Here is a 20,040-nt window from a genome sequence, read left to right on the forward strand (position 1 = left end):
AGAGATAAAAACTAATCAGCTTCTAAGTATAATTATTTCAAGCATATCCTGCAAAATTGTAGTTAGGAGCTGATTGGTTTGTACTTTATCTCTCTCCAAGGTTTGATACATCTCCCCCTAGGAGCGCTGTTGTTTTGAATGCCCCTCTCCCGAGAATGGCTGATGAGCAGAAAGCTTGTGGAAGAGGGACAATAATAACACTTCTGCCTGCTTCATAGAGTATTTACAGCCAGGGCTGCATTCATAGTCTATTACAGGAATAGGGGGAGAACTGAGGTAGACGTCAGATAAGCATCATTCATTATTACAGTATAACTTATTAAACTCCACCCAAAAAAATGTTTTCTTTGCTTGACTAAGGATTGCAGGTTTGTAGCATGGGTTATTGTAAGGACAGATATAAGAATTACGGGATGCGGTCAATTTCCCGACCACGGGGATTCTGGCGCTCAGAATGCTGGGGTGCTGGAATCCAGAAACTTGTCACAATCTCCTGACTACCGGAATCTCGACCGCCGGAATACTGAAGGTAAGTAGGAGAGGGTTAGTGTGTGGGTTAGGGTTAGGCACTAGGGAAAGGGTTAGACACTAATGGGGGAGGTATAATTTAGGGGACAGGGAGGGGAGGTTAAGTTTAGGCACTAGGGGGAAGGTTAGGCACTAATGGGGGAGGTATAAGTTTAGGGTGCGAGGAGGGGAGGTTAGGTTTAGGCACTAGGGGGGAGATTAGGGTCAGGCACCGGGGAGGGAGGGTTAGGGTTAGGGTAGGGAGAGGGGGAGGGTTAGTGTTTGGGTTAGGGTTAGGCACTAGGGAAGGATTAGGCACTAATGGGGTAGGGTTAAGTTTAGGATGTGGGGAGGGGGAGGTTAAGTTTAGGCACTAGGGGGAAGGTTAGGGTCAGGCACCGGGGAGGGAGGGTTAGGGTAGGGAGAGGGGGAGGGTTAGTGTTTGGGTTAGGGTTAGGCACTAGGGGGAGGGTTAGGCACTAAGGGGGGAGAGTTAGGTTTAGGGTGCGAGGAGGGGGAGGTTAGGTTTAGGCACTAGGGGGGAGGTTAGGGTCAGTCACCAGGGATTGAGGCTTAGGTTAGGGAGAGGGGGAGGGTTAGAATACTGACCGACAAGTGTCGGTACTCTAACCCTGTTGGGATGTCGGCGTCGGGATTCTGTTCACCAGGTTCCCGAGCACCGGCATCCAGTACCCATCCCAATAATTACACGTGAGGCTTGATAAATGGCCATTATAATGGGAAGAGCATGGACAGAGAGTGTATGCATGGTGGGAAGTGAAGAAAAAGAATAGATGGAAATAACAGGAGGAGGAAAGGGAAGACATCAGGCTTACATCACTCAGCTGCTGAGTCACTTTCTTGGCCATCTCAATATCGGGGCGATCGGCCAGTGATGTGAACTGAAGCTTCTGTTCATCGTGTCCCTTCTTATAATTAATCTGGAAGGAGCAGAATGGTCATTTATGTCATTAGTAACATTCGCAAATAACAACAGAATGTGATATAAGATGCATTTTTTATTTCACCATCATATTTCACTTCAACTTTTACTAAACATTGCTCTGTCTTCCTGGCTTCCTTCTGTGTTTTTCATCAAAGCTTTTATATTTTCTAATCAGAATTTTTTAAAAATATTTATTTAATTTTACATAAACAAACACTCTCGGGTTCTGTGTATTTAGATACAATTATAGCCACAGAGTTGATATGTGTCCTATAGAAGGACAAAGAAAATACACACGGTTTGCTACATTATTTTATGGCTAAAAACAAACAAACAGAACGTAGTCAGAAAGATAAAGTGATGTATGTAATAAAACATTGCAGAAGGCCATATAGAGACCACCAGATAAGATTCCCCGGTGATGGTAAACTGGTCCTTCTTTTCTATGCACAATATTACACATATCTGCCTAGTGGTATAGTAATAGAATGTCATGAAATCTAATCTACTAGACAGTATCCCTGCTATACATACATCACTCAGCGCCTTCTGTGCCTTAGCAACCCTCCTCAGCTCCGGACTATCAGAATATGGAAAATAGGTTGATTTATCTTCTTCCCAGTCTGCTGTGTACAGTTTCTAGAGATAGCAAATGTAAAAATGTATCATACAGTCACTTCACACTAAATAAATGAAAGTATAGTTTGAAGAATACAACAAAACAGATTTTCCTTTCTGTCTTTCAAAATGATACATATGTAATAATTATGTATATGACTGCGGGTATCCAAGTAACATTTAAGCACTATATATGTAATTCTGCAAATATGTTTACCTATTATAGTGCATTACTATCCTATAATGTACAGGTGTCCCTCATGTTCTCAGTGTTACTGAATACATATCTAACAAACCTGAGATGTGTTTTACTACCATTAAAAATGCATCAAACACCAGCAGGTATATAGGTGTCATTTTGCCTCATGATAGGTAAGTAACTTGCCCTGGGGAATGAATTCCAGTTGATAGTAGAGATTCACTATGGCTTGTAGAAGAGAGCAATGTTAGGTTGCACAGAGGGGGGAGTAGGAATCAAAATCCCACTCAATCAGCCTATACCTATAAGTGGCGGGGTGGCAGACCAGTCACCAGTGGGGAATGCAGAGACAGGGGATCAAAGGCGTACTGGCGATAAGGATAGTGCTAGGAGGAGAGAATGAGGGAAGAGGGTCCTGGCCATGTGGGCTTACAGTCTATGAGGGTGGAGTGTCACCTGGAAGGTGAACTGGGAGAGAGGGTAGGTGGCGAATAGGTAGTGCTTATGCAAATAAACTAATGTAGTTCTTAATAATAAGTGTTTATTAAACTCAACTTATTACATGTCATCCAACACTCCTGACATAGAAATGAGCATTCCCTGGGAAGGATTGTCATTTTATAGATAGCGTGGTTTTGGTATATGGAGGGCCATCAAGGGTGGGTGGGGGGGAGGGGGGGTCGAGGGTACATTTGTAAAGTGCCCTTCCTGAAAATGATCCCAACACCAATAGCTTCTGATTCACAGGCAGACTGTAATGCATGTGTAATGTAGTGTGCGGCAGTGATTGCTTGGGTGAAGGTGCCCCGGGCCCTCTTCTCTCATGGGCCCCTCTCTATGGGGCTCTCCGTCCTATCTCTGCTGCCTATTGCCAATGAGTTCTTCTGATAAAATATTTGTAAGGGAATTAAGTAATAGTGCTTTGCTTTCATTGTCTCTGCTATATATAGGTTAGACATAATATAATACCTACAGTATGTACATTTTATAAGCAGCCTAGCAGGGGCGTAACTAGTCATTTGTGGGATCCATAGAAACATAGGCCAGACAAATAAGACACGCCCCCACAGCAGCTGCTCCTATGGTAGTTACTCTCTTGCAACCTAGACCTCTCTGCCTGCTATCTGGCCACAATTCTGGTTATGTGCTACCATACTGCAATGGCCATAGGCTCACCCACTCTCACTAACCTGAGTTCTAAGAATGTGAATTGTGACAGGATTATCATATCAATAGGAATGATAGGTACTGTAGGCTCTGGGGGATGCTATAGGGGTTATAGAACCATAACATAAGAAGTGCTTGTATCCTTATTGATCTTGCCAAGACTTAAGCTGCATACACACACAACAGTATTTTGAACGATTATCGTATAACGATATCGTTTAACAATAATCGTTTGAAAAAATCGTTCACTTTCTGAGTCAAACGATGAACGATTATCGTTCATGCGCGTTCACGTTTGTAGTTTGTAGTTCAGTCAGACTTGTCAACTCAACGATTTTCATTAAGTTAATATGCAAAAAATCGTTTGTAGTTCAAAAAAAATCATTCATTACACTTTGAAAAATCTGACAGATAATCTGACAGATAATCGTTCAGAAAATCGTTGGTAACAAAATCGTTGTGTGTGTATGCAGCTTAAGTAATACCTTTAGTAGTTAATTGAAGCTATTTACAGTGGTTCAACAAAAATATAGTTACACACTCAGTTGTTCATTACACACAAAGTAAAGAATTAAGTTATGGGTTAGTACAAAATGACACTCACCTTGCTGAATAGTGCAGAATTTTTCACCGCCTGCACGAGCTCTGGTGCGTCAGGTGGTAGCAGGTACTTTTCCTTAGTGTCCTCCCAATTCTGCTTGTACAGAACCTGTATATAACAAAATATATAGAGGTCATTCCAGTCATGTGCTAAACATTACATTGCATTATATTGGACACCTACCTGCCAACATGGAGGTCACTTACCTTGCTCACTTGGTTTGACACCTTTTTGGCATGTTCAATGTCTCTGGCTTTTTCATCAACATGACAGTTGGTTCTAGCAACATTGCCTTCCATACGGTACTTCACCTGTGTCAGAATAGCAACCCGATTAAAACACAATTTACAATGAGGTTACCGTATGTTGAATTTTGACCTTTGAGAATAGGTCTGAATTGATTGGCTGATATGAGTTACAGATAGAAGATTCCCATTTAATTAAAAATGGGAAGACACCAAAGAATGTTTGTGTTTAACCGAAGTTTACTAGCACTATAATGTTGTATTTGAGTCTGTATATAAATGTATTTTACAGTGTCAAAATGACTTTTTATTTACTATAATAACACTGTCCAGAAACAGACAGACCGTCTGATGTACAGTATGTGATGCTTCATTAAGCTGTAACATTTACTACTAACACAGTCAGCCACATCTCCTGGCATAAACCAGGCACGTATACTACTATATTCTGCTGGTGCCAGCCTGGCACATACAGTATACCGCATTCCTTTCCATGTGTAAGACTATATCATTTGCTGCCCTTATATTGCACGTCAAGCTGCAAAATAATAACTTTTTTTTTCCGGGGCAATTACCACCTTGATTTTTGGCACAAAGGCGCCCAACTTAGCATGAGCCCCATTATGTTCTACTGCTCTGTGGCGATTCCTGATTTAAAATATGAATGCAACATGTGCTCTGATCAAATGCAACTAAAAGCTGCTCTGATTATTAAGGATACAAAAAAAATGAATAATGAAGTAATTAAGGCATTTAGGAAATCCTCCAAATACAGTATGAGCTATTCTGAAAACTAATAAAATGTATTCTGTATTTAGCATTCTCAAATATAGTGAGTGTATCAGAGTAAAACAAAGAAAGAGGAATACAAAGAATTCTGTTGCATCCCTAGATTAAATACAAGGAAGGGAGCGCTTCAGAGTATTAGGGTAAAGTTAATATGAAGCACTTGGCTTACCTCACTGAGCTGGTTTTGGGCTTTTTTGATCCGCCTGAGTTCTGGGGTGTCAGTAGTGATAGCGTACGGCTCTCCCCGATGTTTCTCATACTTCTCTTTATATTTATTCTAAGACACATGAGATGTAAATAGAAAGTTATATAATTGGTCTGTTGCATCTCATTCAATCAGTGCAGGTCTGGATGTTGGGTGGTACCAGAGATGCTTCTGCCTAAGGTGCAAGGAAGTTTGGGGCAACTGAATACATCCATTTTCTCTCTATCTATTGTGTAAGAGAAATAAAAAGTCCTCCCCAATTCTATCCTACAATTTATCTAGCAGTCACACGGATTCTTAATATGGTGGTCGTAAGATGGTCGAAAAGTGATTACATGCTTGTTTGGACATATTAGAATTCTTGTCTTGGCTGCCAAAACATCTTGTCCCAGCGCTGTCTGTGGCCAGCGGGACTGTGTATCCCAGTGGTGAGAAACATCAAATCACATTATGAAATCGAAGCATCAGGTGAAACGATCACCCAATGGTAGGTTACGCCAAGGTTGGCTAATCAATGCATCGCATTCCAATCAGGAACTAACCTATTACGTAGCTTGCACTGTTATTGGGATATTGTTAGGTCAATATAAAAATGTTACTGATCTGTGTTTGTCTGATTATAGATAATTAGAACCAGGAATGTTGAAAATCGAGGAAAGGGAGCATGGGAGAAGTTATTGGAAACCAGTATAATCCAGTAAAAACCTATGGATGATAACTTAAGAACAAAGCAATGATGGTCTTCTATCAGTTTATTCAGGCTTTAGAAAGTCTTTGTTCAATTAAGTAAATATTGCAGTAGGTGTTGTACTAATTTTTAAGATATCATATGTACCAATGTTGCCCAAAAATGATAAACGCTTCTCTTTCACTAGAATAAATATTGCTGTGTGGGTTACAGCAAATGTCCTATAACAACCTCTTTTTCACTTGGTGGATATAGATTAAATTCATTATACACAAAATATTTATATTTCATTTATGAATTAGGTCACTAATATTAACAATAATCTCAGATCTGTGACTAAAAAAAAAGTGCACATTTCAAAAAGAACAAAGTGGAACAAAATGCCAGCAAATATGCTCCTTACAGTCATTCATGTTCATCACACCCAAGCAAGAGAAAGGGGGAACATAGCTTAATGCAATTCTAACAAACTTTTTGAATATTTCATGATTAAATTTGTGAATAAATTGACCCAATCAAATTTTGAAATATTTTCTCCAAACCAACCTGTACAAGAAAACAGTTTATTCAACTATTAAGACAATTGTCCACTAGGGGGCAGGCCAACCTCACAAATAGGAAGAAATAGACAATTCAATGAGCACACTATGGAAATCACGTTTACATCTAAGGCTCGTAATCAATTAGCCACGAAAAGTCGGAATCTGCGAAAAATTATCGCCGATTGTGACTTTTTGCCAGGCGGAAAGTTATCTCCGTATTCAATTTCAAACACTTTTCGCGTACGCAAAAACGCAATGCAATGTAACAGGCGAGAAAGATTCGCTTATAAACAGGTGTTGAAAAAAAGTGCAAAATCGCTATTTTGGGGTGCAAGTGTGGAGAAACTACTCAGCACCCTTGGGACAGGCCCCTAAAGGATAATTGCGTCAAAAAAATGAAACATAAGAGATGAAGCTAAAAAAAGCACTTTGAAAATGGGGGGCAAAAAAGTGCAAAGTGGGGATACAAACTTAAAAAGTAGCGAAATAGACTTTTGGGGGGGTCTGCAAGTATGGGTGATGTGTTTTTTTGTTTGCAGGTGCTTGGTGAAGGTGCGTTTTTTTACATTTTTTAAAACTTGACTTTAGCGACTTTAAACCATGCTAGCACCCATTTTCAACTACCCCAAATTTGACAGGACTAGTTATTTTCACAAAAAAACCCTGCTTAATGCTACTCTTCACCACTTGTGCAAATACGCTACTCAGAAGATATTAACATACCTTAAGTACCCCAAATAGCTTTATTAGTGCTAATTGGGGGCATTTACATTGATCCCCAATGTTAGTGCATCTTTTAGGGGGTCAGGCTGATTTCCCCAATTTTGACAGCACTTTTCGCCTGTTTTACATTTGCCAGGTTGCGTTTTCGCGTCTTTTGGAATTGAATACGGTGAATTGCGGGGACGAGTACGATAAGTTTCAACTGCTAAAATACGCGATGTAGGCGAAAAGTCCGGCATGCGAAAAAGTACTGCGGGTGCGAAAATAATTGAATACGGCCCTAAGGGGTGGATGTACTAAGCCTTGAAGAAAGATAAAGGGGCAGATGTACTAAGCTCTGGAAAGTGGTAAATTGGAGAGTGATAAACTACCAACCAATCAGCTCCTAACTGTCATTTATTTTTCAAACACATCATGTAAGATGATAGTTAGGAGCTAATTGGCTAGTTGTTTATCACTTTCCAATTTATCACTTTGCAGCTTAGTACATCTCCGCCAAAGTACCAACCCCTCAGCTCCTAACTGTAATTTTTCAAACACAGCGTGTAATGTGACAATTAGGAGCTGATTGGTTTGTACTTTATCTCTTTCCACTTTATTTCTCTCCAAGGCTTAGTATATATCCTCCCTAAATGTGCAAAAACAAACACAACATTGAGTCACTGGTTTCTAAACATTCCAATAAAACAAACACCACATACCTGACTGAACATGTCTTGCATTTTCTTGCTGTGTGCAATATACGGAGTCATAAACTTTGACGTATCCACCTTTTTCCGAATTTTCTTCTTCCTTTCAGCCGGAGCAGCAGGGTCTGCCTCTGGTGCTTTTGGCCCACTGGGTGCTTGCTATAAAATAACACACTAGTCAGATATCTTCTATGGCTGAATGTGTTCTACTGCTAACATCTAGTGCAATTAACACCCAAAAAGGAGAATATTGGGTCTACAAGAGCAAACTTGTATGGCGGCAGATTGCGTACCCCTGGCCCACACACATAGACAGGCGAAGACAGACTTTAACTGTTAAGGAAAAGTAACAGAGCAGCGACATACTGTACTTACCATCTGAGAATGGAGGGTCTAATCAGACCTAGTTGTTAACATGAATTTTAGCATAAGTAGCCATAGCCTTGAAGCATAAGCTGATATGAGTGATAGGTAACAGGTTTACAAAGCCAACAATTGTTCTTTTTCAGAGGTGTAAAAAAGAAAGCTTGGCATTTGCGGTGATGAAAAGCTACATACTAAGCAGCACCAATGAGCATGAAACGCTACATACTAAGCTACATACTAAGCTACATACTAAGCAGCACCAATGAGCATGAAACGCACGTATCGCAAGCGTTTATCTGAGATTTGCAGCAATGATGAAAAAAAGCAAATGACCTGGAGAGAAGCAGCGTTAATATGTAAGCCAAACTCGAAATGATGGACATGGGTTTGATTAACATGTATGGCAGCTAAGCAATGATCCCAGGCGTGGGTTGTTCTGCTGGTAGTGATTGCAATCATGGGCGTAACTACCACAGGTGCAAGGTGTGCAGCTGCTAAGGGTCCCAGAGCCGAGGGGGGCCCAGCTTCCTTGTCACAGTTACATGTGTTATATCCATTTTTCACCATTGGGGGTACATAGGGGCCCTTACAAACTCTTGCTATGGGGCCTTAAAATACCTAGTTACGCCCCAATACCTAGTTAGCCCCCTGATTGCAATGTCTCATTTCCAGGAACAAGAGGGTTACAGTAATTATTCTTCATTTTGGATGTTTCTGCATTTCTCATGAAGCCAGGATATTTCCACAACAAACACTATGAAAAATTGCTTATGTATTGATTATATTTGTATTCAAGTTCAAGCTAGATGGAGAAGGCATTGTCATCTAATTAGAATAGATTAACCAGCACAAAAGTAATGCGTATCTCTCAACCGTCCCAATTTTGGTGCATATCTCCTAACCGTCCCAATTTTGGTGCATATCTCCCAACCGTCCCAATTTTGGTGCATATTTCCCAAACATCCCAATTTTGGTGCATATCTCCTAACCGTCCCAATTTTGGTGCATATCTCCCAACCATCCCAATTTTGGTGCATATCTCCTAACCGTCCCAATTTTGGTGCATATCTCCCAACCATCCTAATTTTGGTGCATATCTCCTAACCGTCCCAATTTTGGTGCATATCTACCAAACATCCCAATTTTGGTGTATATCTCCCAACCGTCCCAATTTTGGTGCATATCTCCCAACCATCCCAATTTTGGTGCATATCTCCCAACCATCCCAATTTTGGTGCATATTTCCCAACCATCCCAATTTTGGTGCATATCTCCTAACCGTCCCAATTTTGGTGCATATCTCCCAACCATCCCAATTTTGGTGCATATCTCCTAACCATCCCAATTTTGGTGCATATCTCCCAACCATCCCAATTTTGGTGCATATCTCCTAACTGTCCCAATTTTGGTGCATATCTCCCAACCATCCCAATTTTGGTGCATATCTCCTAACCGTCCCAATTTTGGTGCATATCTCCCAACCATCCCAATTTTGGTGCATATCTCCTAACCGTCCCAATTTTGGTGCATATCTATCAACCATCCCAATTTTGGTGTATATCTCCCAACCGTCCCAATTTTGGTGCATATCTCCCAACCATCCCAATTTTGGTGCATATCTCCCAACTGTTCCAATTTTGGTGCATATCTCCCAACCATGCCAATTTTGGTTCATATCTCCTAACCATCCCAATTTTGGTGCATATTTCCCAACCATCCCAATTTTGGTTCATATCTCCTAACCGTCCCAATTTTGGTGCATATCTCCCAACCATCCCAATTTTGGTGCATATCTCCCAACCATCCCAATGTTGGTGCATATCTCCCAACCATCCCAATGTTGGTGCATATCTCCCAACCATCCCAATGTTGGTGCATATCTCCCAACCGTCCCAATTTTGGTGCATATCTCCTAACCGTCCCAATTTTGGTGCATATCTCCCAACCGTCCCAATTTTGGTGCATATTTCCCAAACATCCCAATTTTGGTGCATATCTCCTAACCGTCCCAATTTTGGTGCATATCTCCCAACCATCCCAATTTTGGTGCATATCTCCTAACCGTCCCAATTTTGGTGCATATCTCCCAACCATCCTAATTTTGGTGCATATCTCCTAACCGTCCCAATTTTGGTGCATATCTCCCAACCGTCCCAATTTTGGTGCATATCTCCTAACCGTCCCAATTTTGGTGCATATCTCCCAACCGTCCCAATTTTGGTGCATATTTCCCAAACATCCCAATTTTGGTGCATATCTCCTAACCGTCCCAATTTTGGTGCATATCTCCCAACCATCCCAATTTTGGTGCATATCTCCTAACCGTCCCAATTTTGGTGCATATCTCCCAACCATCCTAATTTTGGTGCATATCTCCTAACCGTCCCAATTTTGGTGCATATCTACCAAACATCCCAATTTTGGTGTATATCTCCCAACCGTCCCAATTTTGGTGCATATCTCCCAACCATCCCAATTTTGGTGCATATCTCCCAACCATCCCAATTTTGGTGCATATTTCCCAACCATCCCAATTTTGGTGCATATCTCCTAACCGTCCCAATTTTGGTGCATATCTCCCAACCATCCCAATTTTGGTGCATATCTCCTAACCATCCCAATTTTGGTGCATATCTCCCAACCATCCCAATTTTGGTGCATATCTCCTAACTGTCCCAATTTTGGTGCATATCTCCCAACCATCCCAATTTTGGTGCATATCTCCTAACCGTCCCAATTTTGGTGCATATCTCCCAACCATCCCAATTTTGGTGCATATCTCCTAACCGTCCCAATTTTGGTGCATATCTATCAACCATCCCAATTTTGGTGTATATCTCCCAACCGTCCCAATTTTGGTGCATATCTCCCAACCATCCCAATTTTGGTGCATATCTCCCAACTGTCCCAATTTTGGTGCATATCTCCCAACCATGCCAATTTTGGTTCATATCTCCTAACCATCCCAATTTTGGTGCATATTTCCCAACCATCCCAATTTTGGTTCATATCTCCTAACCGTCCCAATTTTGGTGCATATCTCCCAACCATCCCAATTTTGGTGCATATCTCCCAACCATCCCAATGTTGGTGCATATCTCCCAACCATCCCAATGTTGGTGCATATCTCCCAACCATCCCAATGTTGGTGCATATCTCCCAACCGTCCCAATGTTGGTGCATATCTCCTAACCGTCCCAATTTTGGTGCATATCTCCCAACCGTCCCAATTTTGGTGCATATTTCCCAAACATCCCAATTTTGGTGCATATCTCCTAACCGTCCCAATTTTGGTGCATATCTCCCAACCATCCCAATTTTGGTGCATATCTCCTAACCGTCCCAATTTTGGTGCATATCTCCCAACCATCCTAATTTTGGTGCATATCTCCTAACCGTCCCAATTTTGGTGCATATCTACCAAACATCCCAATTTTGGTGTATATCTCCCAACCGTCCCAATTTTGGTGCATATCTCCCAACCATCCCAATTTTGGTGCATATCTCCCAACCATCCCAATTTTGGTGCATATTTCCCAACCATCCCAATTTTGGTGCATATCTCCTAACCGTCCCAATTTTGGTGCATATCTCCCAACCATCCCAATTTTGGTGCATATCTCCTAACCATCCCAATTTTGGTGCATATCTCCCAACCATCCCAATTTTGGTGCATATCTCCTAACTGTCCCAATTTTGGTGCATATCTCCCAACCATCCCAATTTTGGTGCATATCTCCTAACCGTCCCAATTTTGGTGCATATCTCCCAACCATCCCAATTTTGGTGCATATCTCCTAACTGTCCCAATTTTGGTGCATATCTATCAACCATCCCAATTTTGGTGTATATCTCCCAACCGTCCCAATTTTGGTGCATATCTCCCAACCATCCCAATTTTGGTGCATATCTCCCAACTGTCCCAATTTTGGTGCATATCTCCCAACCATGCCAATTTTGGTTCATATCTCCTAACCATCCCAATTTTGGTGCATATTTCCCAACCATCCCAATTTTGGTTCATATCTCCTAACCGTCCCAATTTTGGTGCATATCTCCCAACCATCCCAATTTTGGTGCATATCTCCCAACCATCCCAATGTTGGTGCATATCTCCCAACCATCCCAATGTTGGTGCATATCTCCCAACCATCCCAATGTTGGTGCATATCTCCCAAGCATCCCAATTTTGGTGCATATCTCCTAACCGTCCCAATTTTGGTGCATATCTACCAACCATCCCAATTTTGGTGTATATCTCCCAACCGTCCCAATTTTGGTGCATATCTCCTAACTATCCCAATTTTGGTGCATATAACCCAACCGTCCCAATTTTAGTGCATATCTCCCAACCGTCCCAATTTGAATGGGACAGTCCTATTTTTCATACACTATTCACCCACCCCACCCGCAGGCAGCAGTGTCCCACAGGGGGAAACGGTTGGGAGGACACTCTCTGTCACCTGCTGCTCTGCATAGTACAGCAGCGGTAAATGGATGCCTCTTCCATTGGTGTGGACCCTAAAGAGAAAGGCAGGGAGCACACCATCAGCTCAGTGATGGCCAGCTACACATCTAAAGTTGTGAGGTATGCTAATCTTTTAAAGAGAACAAGTGGAGGTATTGCCCATAGCAACCAATCAGATTTTTGCTTTTGCTTGCACCACCCTAGCTACAGTCATGTTGCCCTGTTCCCCATCTACTGCAGCATTACAGCATGATAGAGAACCGAGCCAGCGCTCCTCCTGCACTGGTTCTGCAGTCCTGTCCCCCCCTCGCCTGTTACAGGATAAGAAGTGATGGAGCCCTTTATGTATAGAACACTTGGAGGGAGTGCTAACATTACACTTTTTAAGTGTGGAGAGCGGAGCAGGTGGTTGCCTGAGTGCTTCAGCCCTGCTGCAAGTTAGATCATCAGTCACCTTCCAGCTGACGCCCACGGCGACCGGTGCGTGTCTCTGAGATGACTTGATCTGACTGCAGGCAATTTTATTGGCAGGACCTGCCAGAAGTTAGTTATGCTGGGCCCCCAAAAGTCTTAATCCCACTCTCCCTAGAATTTACTAAGAATTTATCATTTTGGAGGCATAAGGAAATCACTTGCTAAATATTGAAAGGTGTAAGGGCGTACTTAATTAACAGTAATGAGGTAGTTTGTACATTTTTATAACATAAGGGGAGAGTAAATATTTATAGACATAATAAAATCTTAATGAACAAAATAATTAAGTACAAGCCCTAATATAGCCAATATAGTCCTAATCATATACTTAGCTCAAGATATAAAACTATCCAAAGTCCAAACTGACCTGTGATCCTGGCTGCCCAGATTCTCTACATGTACAAAATCCCCTCACAAATACATAGTTCATACAAGTGAAACTGTTGTGCGTATCCCCTCATGTTTTACAGATGGACATAATTTACTTATAATGGAGGTGTAGCATCCCACAATTGCGCAGGGAGGATTATGCAGCCTGTTTTACGTTCAATCTTAATATTAGAAACATAACCCTTTCATTTTTGGCCAACGTCAAGTTTATTCTATTTAGTAGAATGGATTTTGTGTAGGGGGTTTGATCTGTACAAGGGGTGACAGCCCACTGCCAGGATTAGTTGAACTTGTCCCATACAATCACCACTAAGTAAAAGATGCAGCCTATTGTTTTCTGTGGAAAAATCCCTGAAAGCATCACAGCTTAAATAGCAGGTTAAAGATGAAAGAATTTTTAGTTTGCGTTGAGTGCTTTGCTGCTGAGGTGTTACCTCCTCAACTCCCCCATCTTCAATGATTGTCTCTTCATAATAGTACTGTAAAAAAAATGGTAATTGCGTTGACAGCTCTAAAACTCAATAAACAAGTGAAGAAAAGCACTGTACAGTCCGCATCCAAAAAAACACCTAAAGCTCACAGATGTTATAATTATTACCATTTATTGATGAAACAAAAGAAAAATTGCATGGAACTGTGTTTATTATACATACAACTGGTATGGTGCTGATAGATATACAGATACAGTAAGCATTTCTATAAAAATAGTAGTAATTTAATAACAATATAGAAGCAGCCTGTGGTGCAAAATTTCATTAATAAAAATACATATATGGTCTTATGTCTTTCCAGTTATAAAATATATAATATAGATTAAAGTCCCTTGTAAAAGGCTTTGATAAAGCCTCCGATTCAGGGTGGCGAAATGCGTCAGAGGTACTTATTGCTGACTAATACATTTGCACACAGCCCCTTGGGATTGTTAAATCTGCATTTATTCCTGTAGGTTCATTGAGATTTCTAATAAACTTATTTCCCAAAATTAAAATTCAGATGATTTGCAAATTATTGATATAAATGTTATGAAGACATAATGATTATATGAAAACAACATTTAACACCATTTTTTTTTTAATTTCAAGAGTAACTGTGTTCCAGAATTTAAAAGCTTTGTAATTCTATGAGTAACTTTGTTCCATAATTTATCAAAATGATTCTTTAGGTTACAAGTAAAAGCTTTTTCATTCTAAGAGTAACTGTGTTCCAGAATTTATAAAAATGATTTTTTTGGGAGACAAGTAAAAGCTCTGTAACAGACTATAACGATCACTTTATTATAGAATGAGCAGTGTTCTCCATAAACTAATTTAAATGCGTCATGTGGGATATTTTATTATTTTACTCATCCCCCCGTTGTGTCCTTTAAAACACATATATGAATCATTCTACCACACAAAAGGTATTCTGCAGTACACAGAAAAGAAATACATCCATTTTAAACATTTAATTTTGACAAGTTAAAATGTTGCATCAATATTGGTGAATGTTCCTAGTTTCAATTATATACAGTATATTAGGCAAGAAGTTAAAAAATATTTATATCCTATTGTAGTTTATCAGTTAGGAAGAATAAAAATTTTTGTTTTCTAATTAAAGACATTTTTTATTTCCTTTAGTGTCTGAAATATTTACATAAATGTGTCAATGTTACTTCCCCATGTTATGTTCTTCTAGCTGATGTTATTACTCATATTTGATACGTAACTTTTTATTAAATGAGAATTTCCCTGTACCCCGGTTAATAATCTGGAAGAGATCACATGATACAGAATTATTCCTTGTTACTTGTGAATTAATGATAAAATCATACTCACCTACTTTCTGCTGCTCCTCATTGGGAGAACTTAGAGGGGCAGGTCAGAGTTGTCAGAGTCCAACCCCCTACTGCAAAATATCTCGATGTAAGGCAGCAAAAAGTGGATGTTAATATTGAAGTTCACCATAAATTATAGGGTAATCCAGAAAGTAAAGACCATTCGCACATTCCCCCCCCCCCCATCCCCCACCCCCATGCAGGTCATTCACCCTTCCAAATTCATGGGCAGTCGGTCACCCTAAACTGCTTACTACGTGCTCTGTGATTGGTGTGCTGTTATGGTTGTTTATGGTGATGTTGTGCTCTGATACAATGAACCCTATGATGCAATAAACAGTAAATCCTGATATTCTTTACAATGTACACAGAAAAGTACAATGGATTTGGTCCAGTTATTTTTGACAGCCGAGCTCATTGCTCAGAGGAGCCTGAATAATATTTTCCGATTGCACAATGGGTGGATTCCCCAGATGGACTGTCATTCTCTCCATCACAAAGTAAATTTAGAAGCGCTTTCATTGGAGATTACATGTAAAATAACATGTGTGAGTTTGTATTGCATATATCCTATGTATTTTTATACAACGACAGTACTTGTTCTCATTTTCTGAGTCTAGATGTACATACTGTACTTCCATCAACAGAAAAGTAATTAAACACATCATAGCATTGAATGGACACTGTACACCCCCATGTGTGACCTTATATCAGAGGTGTATTAACCCCCCCCAACGATATTGGATAGAACCGGTAGATGCCTGGTATGTGGAATTCAGGTATATTAATGGTGGTAAGCTGTATAATATGTATATAGATGCGCTCATTTATTCACACAGTGCGGTCTCTAATTGTAGGTTAAGGTTGCTATAACAACCATATAATACAACTTTGGAGTATCTGCCCCTCTCAATCAGATTAAACAGTTACAGTAGGATCCGGCATATTGGAAGTACAATGTATTCCAAGCTGGAACGCATGGCACTTCCAATACATAGAAGATATTGGGCCTAAGCCTTGGAGAATGAATAAGGGCATGGAGATAAAGTACCAGCCAATCAGCTCCCAACTGTGATTTTTTCAACACAGCCTATAAAATGGCAGTTAGGAGCTGATTGGTTGGTACTTTATCTCTCTCCACTTTATCTCTCTCCAAGGCTTAGTACATGTCCCCCATTATCTCCTAATACAGTTTTCAAGTACCTGCCCTCCTATATCCCACTGGCCAATCAGGCATGATCCGGTGCAGCAGAAGTGCCATGTGATAACTTCTGCCAGATGTAAACTTATCAGATGCCAGGTGCACTGAATGCAGCATTTATACCGGTGATATAAGGACACACATGGGTGTGAGCAGTGTACATACTATGCTGCTGCTATGCTGTGTGTTTATTTCTCTTTATACTGTATGAACCAACCCTTGTTTACTGCTGAGTCACTTTTGACTTTGTATTTTAAGATGTGGATCTTAAAACCTGTTGAAGTTTAAAGTTGGTAATTGTCCTCCCAATGATGGACTGTACATGGATTTCCTGTACAGATGTTGTTGGAGACTAACCCCGGAGGATTAAAAGCACCCCAAAGTTGAAATCATTTTATGAGAGTTCAAGCTATTCTTAATGGAGAGAGACAGCGACAGGTAGAGAGAGAGAGAGAGACAGAGACGCACGCTTGGTAGCAGGGGGCACCGAACAAAATTCGAACACGCCGGCCCTGCTAGGAGGGTATTATAAGCAAAAGCAATAGATTATAATTATCAAATACGCTAAAGTTAAAAGTGCTTGTAAACACCATATTCTCATCTGATCCACAGAATCTGGTTGTAGTCTATGGTCGTCAGTAAGCATTTTTTGCCAATGGAGTACACGGCGGCGTCTATACTAGGGGCTATATTTACTAAAGTGCGGGTTTTTAGAAGTGGAGATGTTGCCCATAGCAGCCAATCAGATTCTAGCTATTATCTTCTAGAAGGTGCTAGTTAAAGGTTAAGTAGAATCTGATTGGTTGCTATAGGCAACATCTCCACTTCTAAAAACTCTCACTTTAGTAAATATACACCCACAGAGAGAGAGAGATATCAGGGACGTGCAGTAAGGGTGTGCAGGGGAGGCAGAGCCTCCCCTGTCATACAGTATGTACTTCTGAGAGTTGGTATAAAAATTATTAGAATAATACAAAGAAGATATGTATAACCAGTGACGGCTCTAGAGGTGGAGCTGCAGTGCAGTCCAAAATTTAAATTGGGGAGTCACACCAACTGCCACCACAAACACTGGCAAACATCGCCACCCAGGACTCACTGGCAGTTGGTGTTCTCCCCTTTTTGAATTTTTGATTGCGCTGCAGCCCCACCTCTGGAGCCACCACTGGTTATAACTTATAACAATCTTCTTTGTTTATGGTAACTTATTTTTATAGTTAACACTCACCAGCTTTGTGGAGCTCCCTGGGACTGCAGGGAGACGAGAGATTAGGTAGCATTCAGCTCAGCTTTGCTTCTGTATAGTCAGACACTGCGTCCAGAGCTGGGATCACAGGCAGTAAGTTGCAAAGAAAGGGAGCTAATAGAGGCATGCCTCTGAGTATGGGGGGGGTGCCTTGAGCACTGATGGACACCTTGGATGTGTCATGTGACTTGGAAGTGCACTGCAGTGTATAAAGATCAGAACTCAGTCAGCAGCAGCAAGAGAAGACACAGTGATGCAGGTAGGAGAATCAATGGACACTGAAGCTTAGGGCCTGATTCAGACCCGCTCGCAAGCGCATAGCATTCGCAAGCAGGTGGATGGCCGGGCACGCGCACGGACTGCGCGTGCGCGTGCCTCGGAGTGAGTGAGCAATTCACTCGCTCCGGGACTCGCTACAAACGGGGCAGCTGTTGATGTTGATCGACAGCTCGCCCTGTTTTGTAGGCGGGTCGGGGGGGTGGCTTGCCTAACGGAGGCGTTCCCAAAGGAACGCCTGCCGTTTGGGGGCGGCCCTACTGACATCACGAGTGATGTCAGTAGTGAGCTTCCGGCTCTATTAGAGCCGGAAGCTCACTGGGGTTTGCGGCAGACAAGACCCTATCACAAGGGTCTCGTCGCAAGCCTGGTGGTCGCGATGGTCGCGAACATCGCGACTATCACCAGGCTGCTCACTAAAGCTGTGGGTGGTCACCCACAGCTTAGCAAGCGTCCAGAAGGCGGGCAAAAAAACAAAAAACGCCCTTCCGACGAGCGGGTCTGAATCAGGGCCTTCGTGTAGTGAGGGGAGAGTTACAGTGAGTAGGGGGTGAGATAGGCTCCCAGCACTCCATGTGTGCCTCCCCAGCCATTGAACTCACTGCACGTCATAGATAGATAGATAGATAGATAGATAGATAGATATATAGATAGAAATTGGATATTAATTACAATTTTAATATTTTACAATATACGTACAGTTTATTTATAAACTATGGAAATTATCTTGTTGACTTTTTTGTTGTTATCTAAACAGAGTATACGCTTTTTAGTCCATACAGTACAAACAGATACTTAGCATTTAGGGACTGTTTGGCATTCCTAGATTAAATATAAAATATTCGTATGGGATGAGACCATCCTTCTTTCTCGTCCTCCAGAAACACAGTGAAAACTGATACTGAGAATTCCCTTTTGCAGAGAGGAAGTAAAATAGTTTCAGCACATTGCAGAAGCTATTTATACCCTGCAGTCTTCACAGAAGTCCATGCAGCTTTCTACTCCTATCAGGAAGATTCTAGAGAGGGGATAACTACAGTCCAAGTGCATCAGCAGAAGGTCTCTTTTACACAGTGCTCCGAGCAGCCTGCACATAACACTAGTCAGCATGTACAGTATGTGCTCCATTTATATAAGCAATCCAGCAATGCACCAAGACTGTAATGTAATATGCACTGGGTCCAGTCTCACCGGATCACTGTACAAAACCACATACATTCACCTCTGAAGGAAAGCTGCCTCTACAGGGGAAGTGCAAATAAGCATGAAGTCAACTGGAAGCTAATATATAATTATCCAATGGCCCATGCAACATATATATCTGACACATCTGCAAATCTTTTCTGCCTGAATAATCGCGTAATAAAGTGAGGCATGGAGCATTCAATTTCCCATCTGCATATAAGTGAGACTTCAAAGACTTCACTATATTCTATATATTTTCCTTTATTTCACTGCAGTTTAACAGTAAAATAATAACATTTATAATCATCCATTTCTCTGCAGCTGTTTTCCAAAGTACAGAACATTCAACAAGAAGAAGAATGATTGATAATTAGCCTGATTCGGAGATGTATGGCAATGCCGCGTGAGGCGTCTTGTGTATAGACGCCTACTGTCAGCTTCTTTGATCAACTGCTGCATCCGAAAACGCAGCATCACATCACATCCGTGAATATCTGTCATCTGGGTGACCCTCAGGTTACTAAGGATGACCGGGGAATTCACATTACTAAAGCGAGAAAAACTGCGTCGGCCACTGGCCAGAAAACGAGGGATGGCACGTCCCTGTTTTCTGCAACGCCGCTGTCGCTACCTCTGCTCTGCTCCTAAATGGCCGCAGCCTGTCAATCAAGCTGCAGCGTCCAGGGCACTGCAAGCTATCTC

The 20,040-nt window shown here is 41.3% G+C and overlaps 1 protein-coding gene across 19 annotated transcripts in view; it reads right to left on the reverse strand.

The window, feature by feature from the left end:
• The window catches only part of NEB (nebulin), a 203,217-nt gene that overhangs the window by 174,170 nt on the left and 9,007 nt on the right, over positions 1-20,040 (reverse strand). For 18 of the 19 annotated variants that reach the window (XM_088462027.1, XM_088462026.1, XM_088462030.1 and 15 more), the window contains exons 4-10: positions 14,052-14,096; positions 7,932-8,078; positions 5,242-5,349; positions 4,245-4,349; positions 4,042-4,146; positions 1,988-2,092; positions 1,344-1,448 (exon numbers count right to left, since the gene is read on the reverse strand). In XM_088462027.1, coding sequence (XP_088318153.1) covers positions 1,344-1,448; positions 1,988-2,092; positions 4,042-4,146; positions 4,245-4,349; positions 5,242-5,349; positions 7,932-8,078; positions 14,052-14,096 — 720 coding nt within the window. The remainder of the gene's footprint in view (positions 1-1,343; positions 1,449-1,987; positions 2,093-4,041; positions 4,147-4,244; positions 4,350-5,241; positions 5,350-7,931; positions 8,079-14,051; positions 14,097-20,040) is intronic. The other variant, XM_088462024.1, reaches the window with a different exon arrangement.

This window comes from Taudactylus pleione, unplaced genomic scaffold (assembly GCF_031769625.1).
Source record: "Taudactylus pleione unplaced genomic scaffold, aTauple2 ptg001137l, whole genome shotgun sequence".
NCBI classification, from domain to species: Eukaryota; Metazoa; Chordata; class Amphibia; order Anura; family Myobatrachidae; genus Taudactylus; species Taudactylus pleione.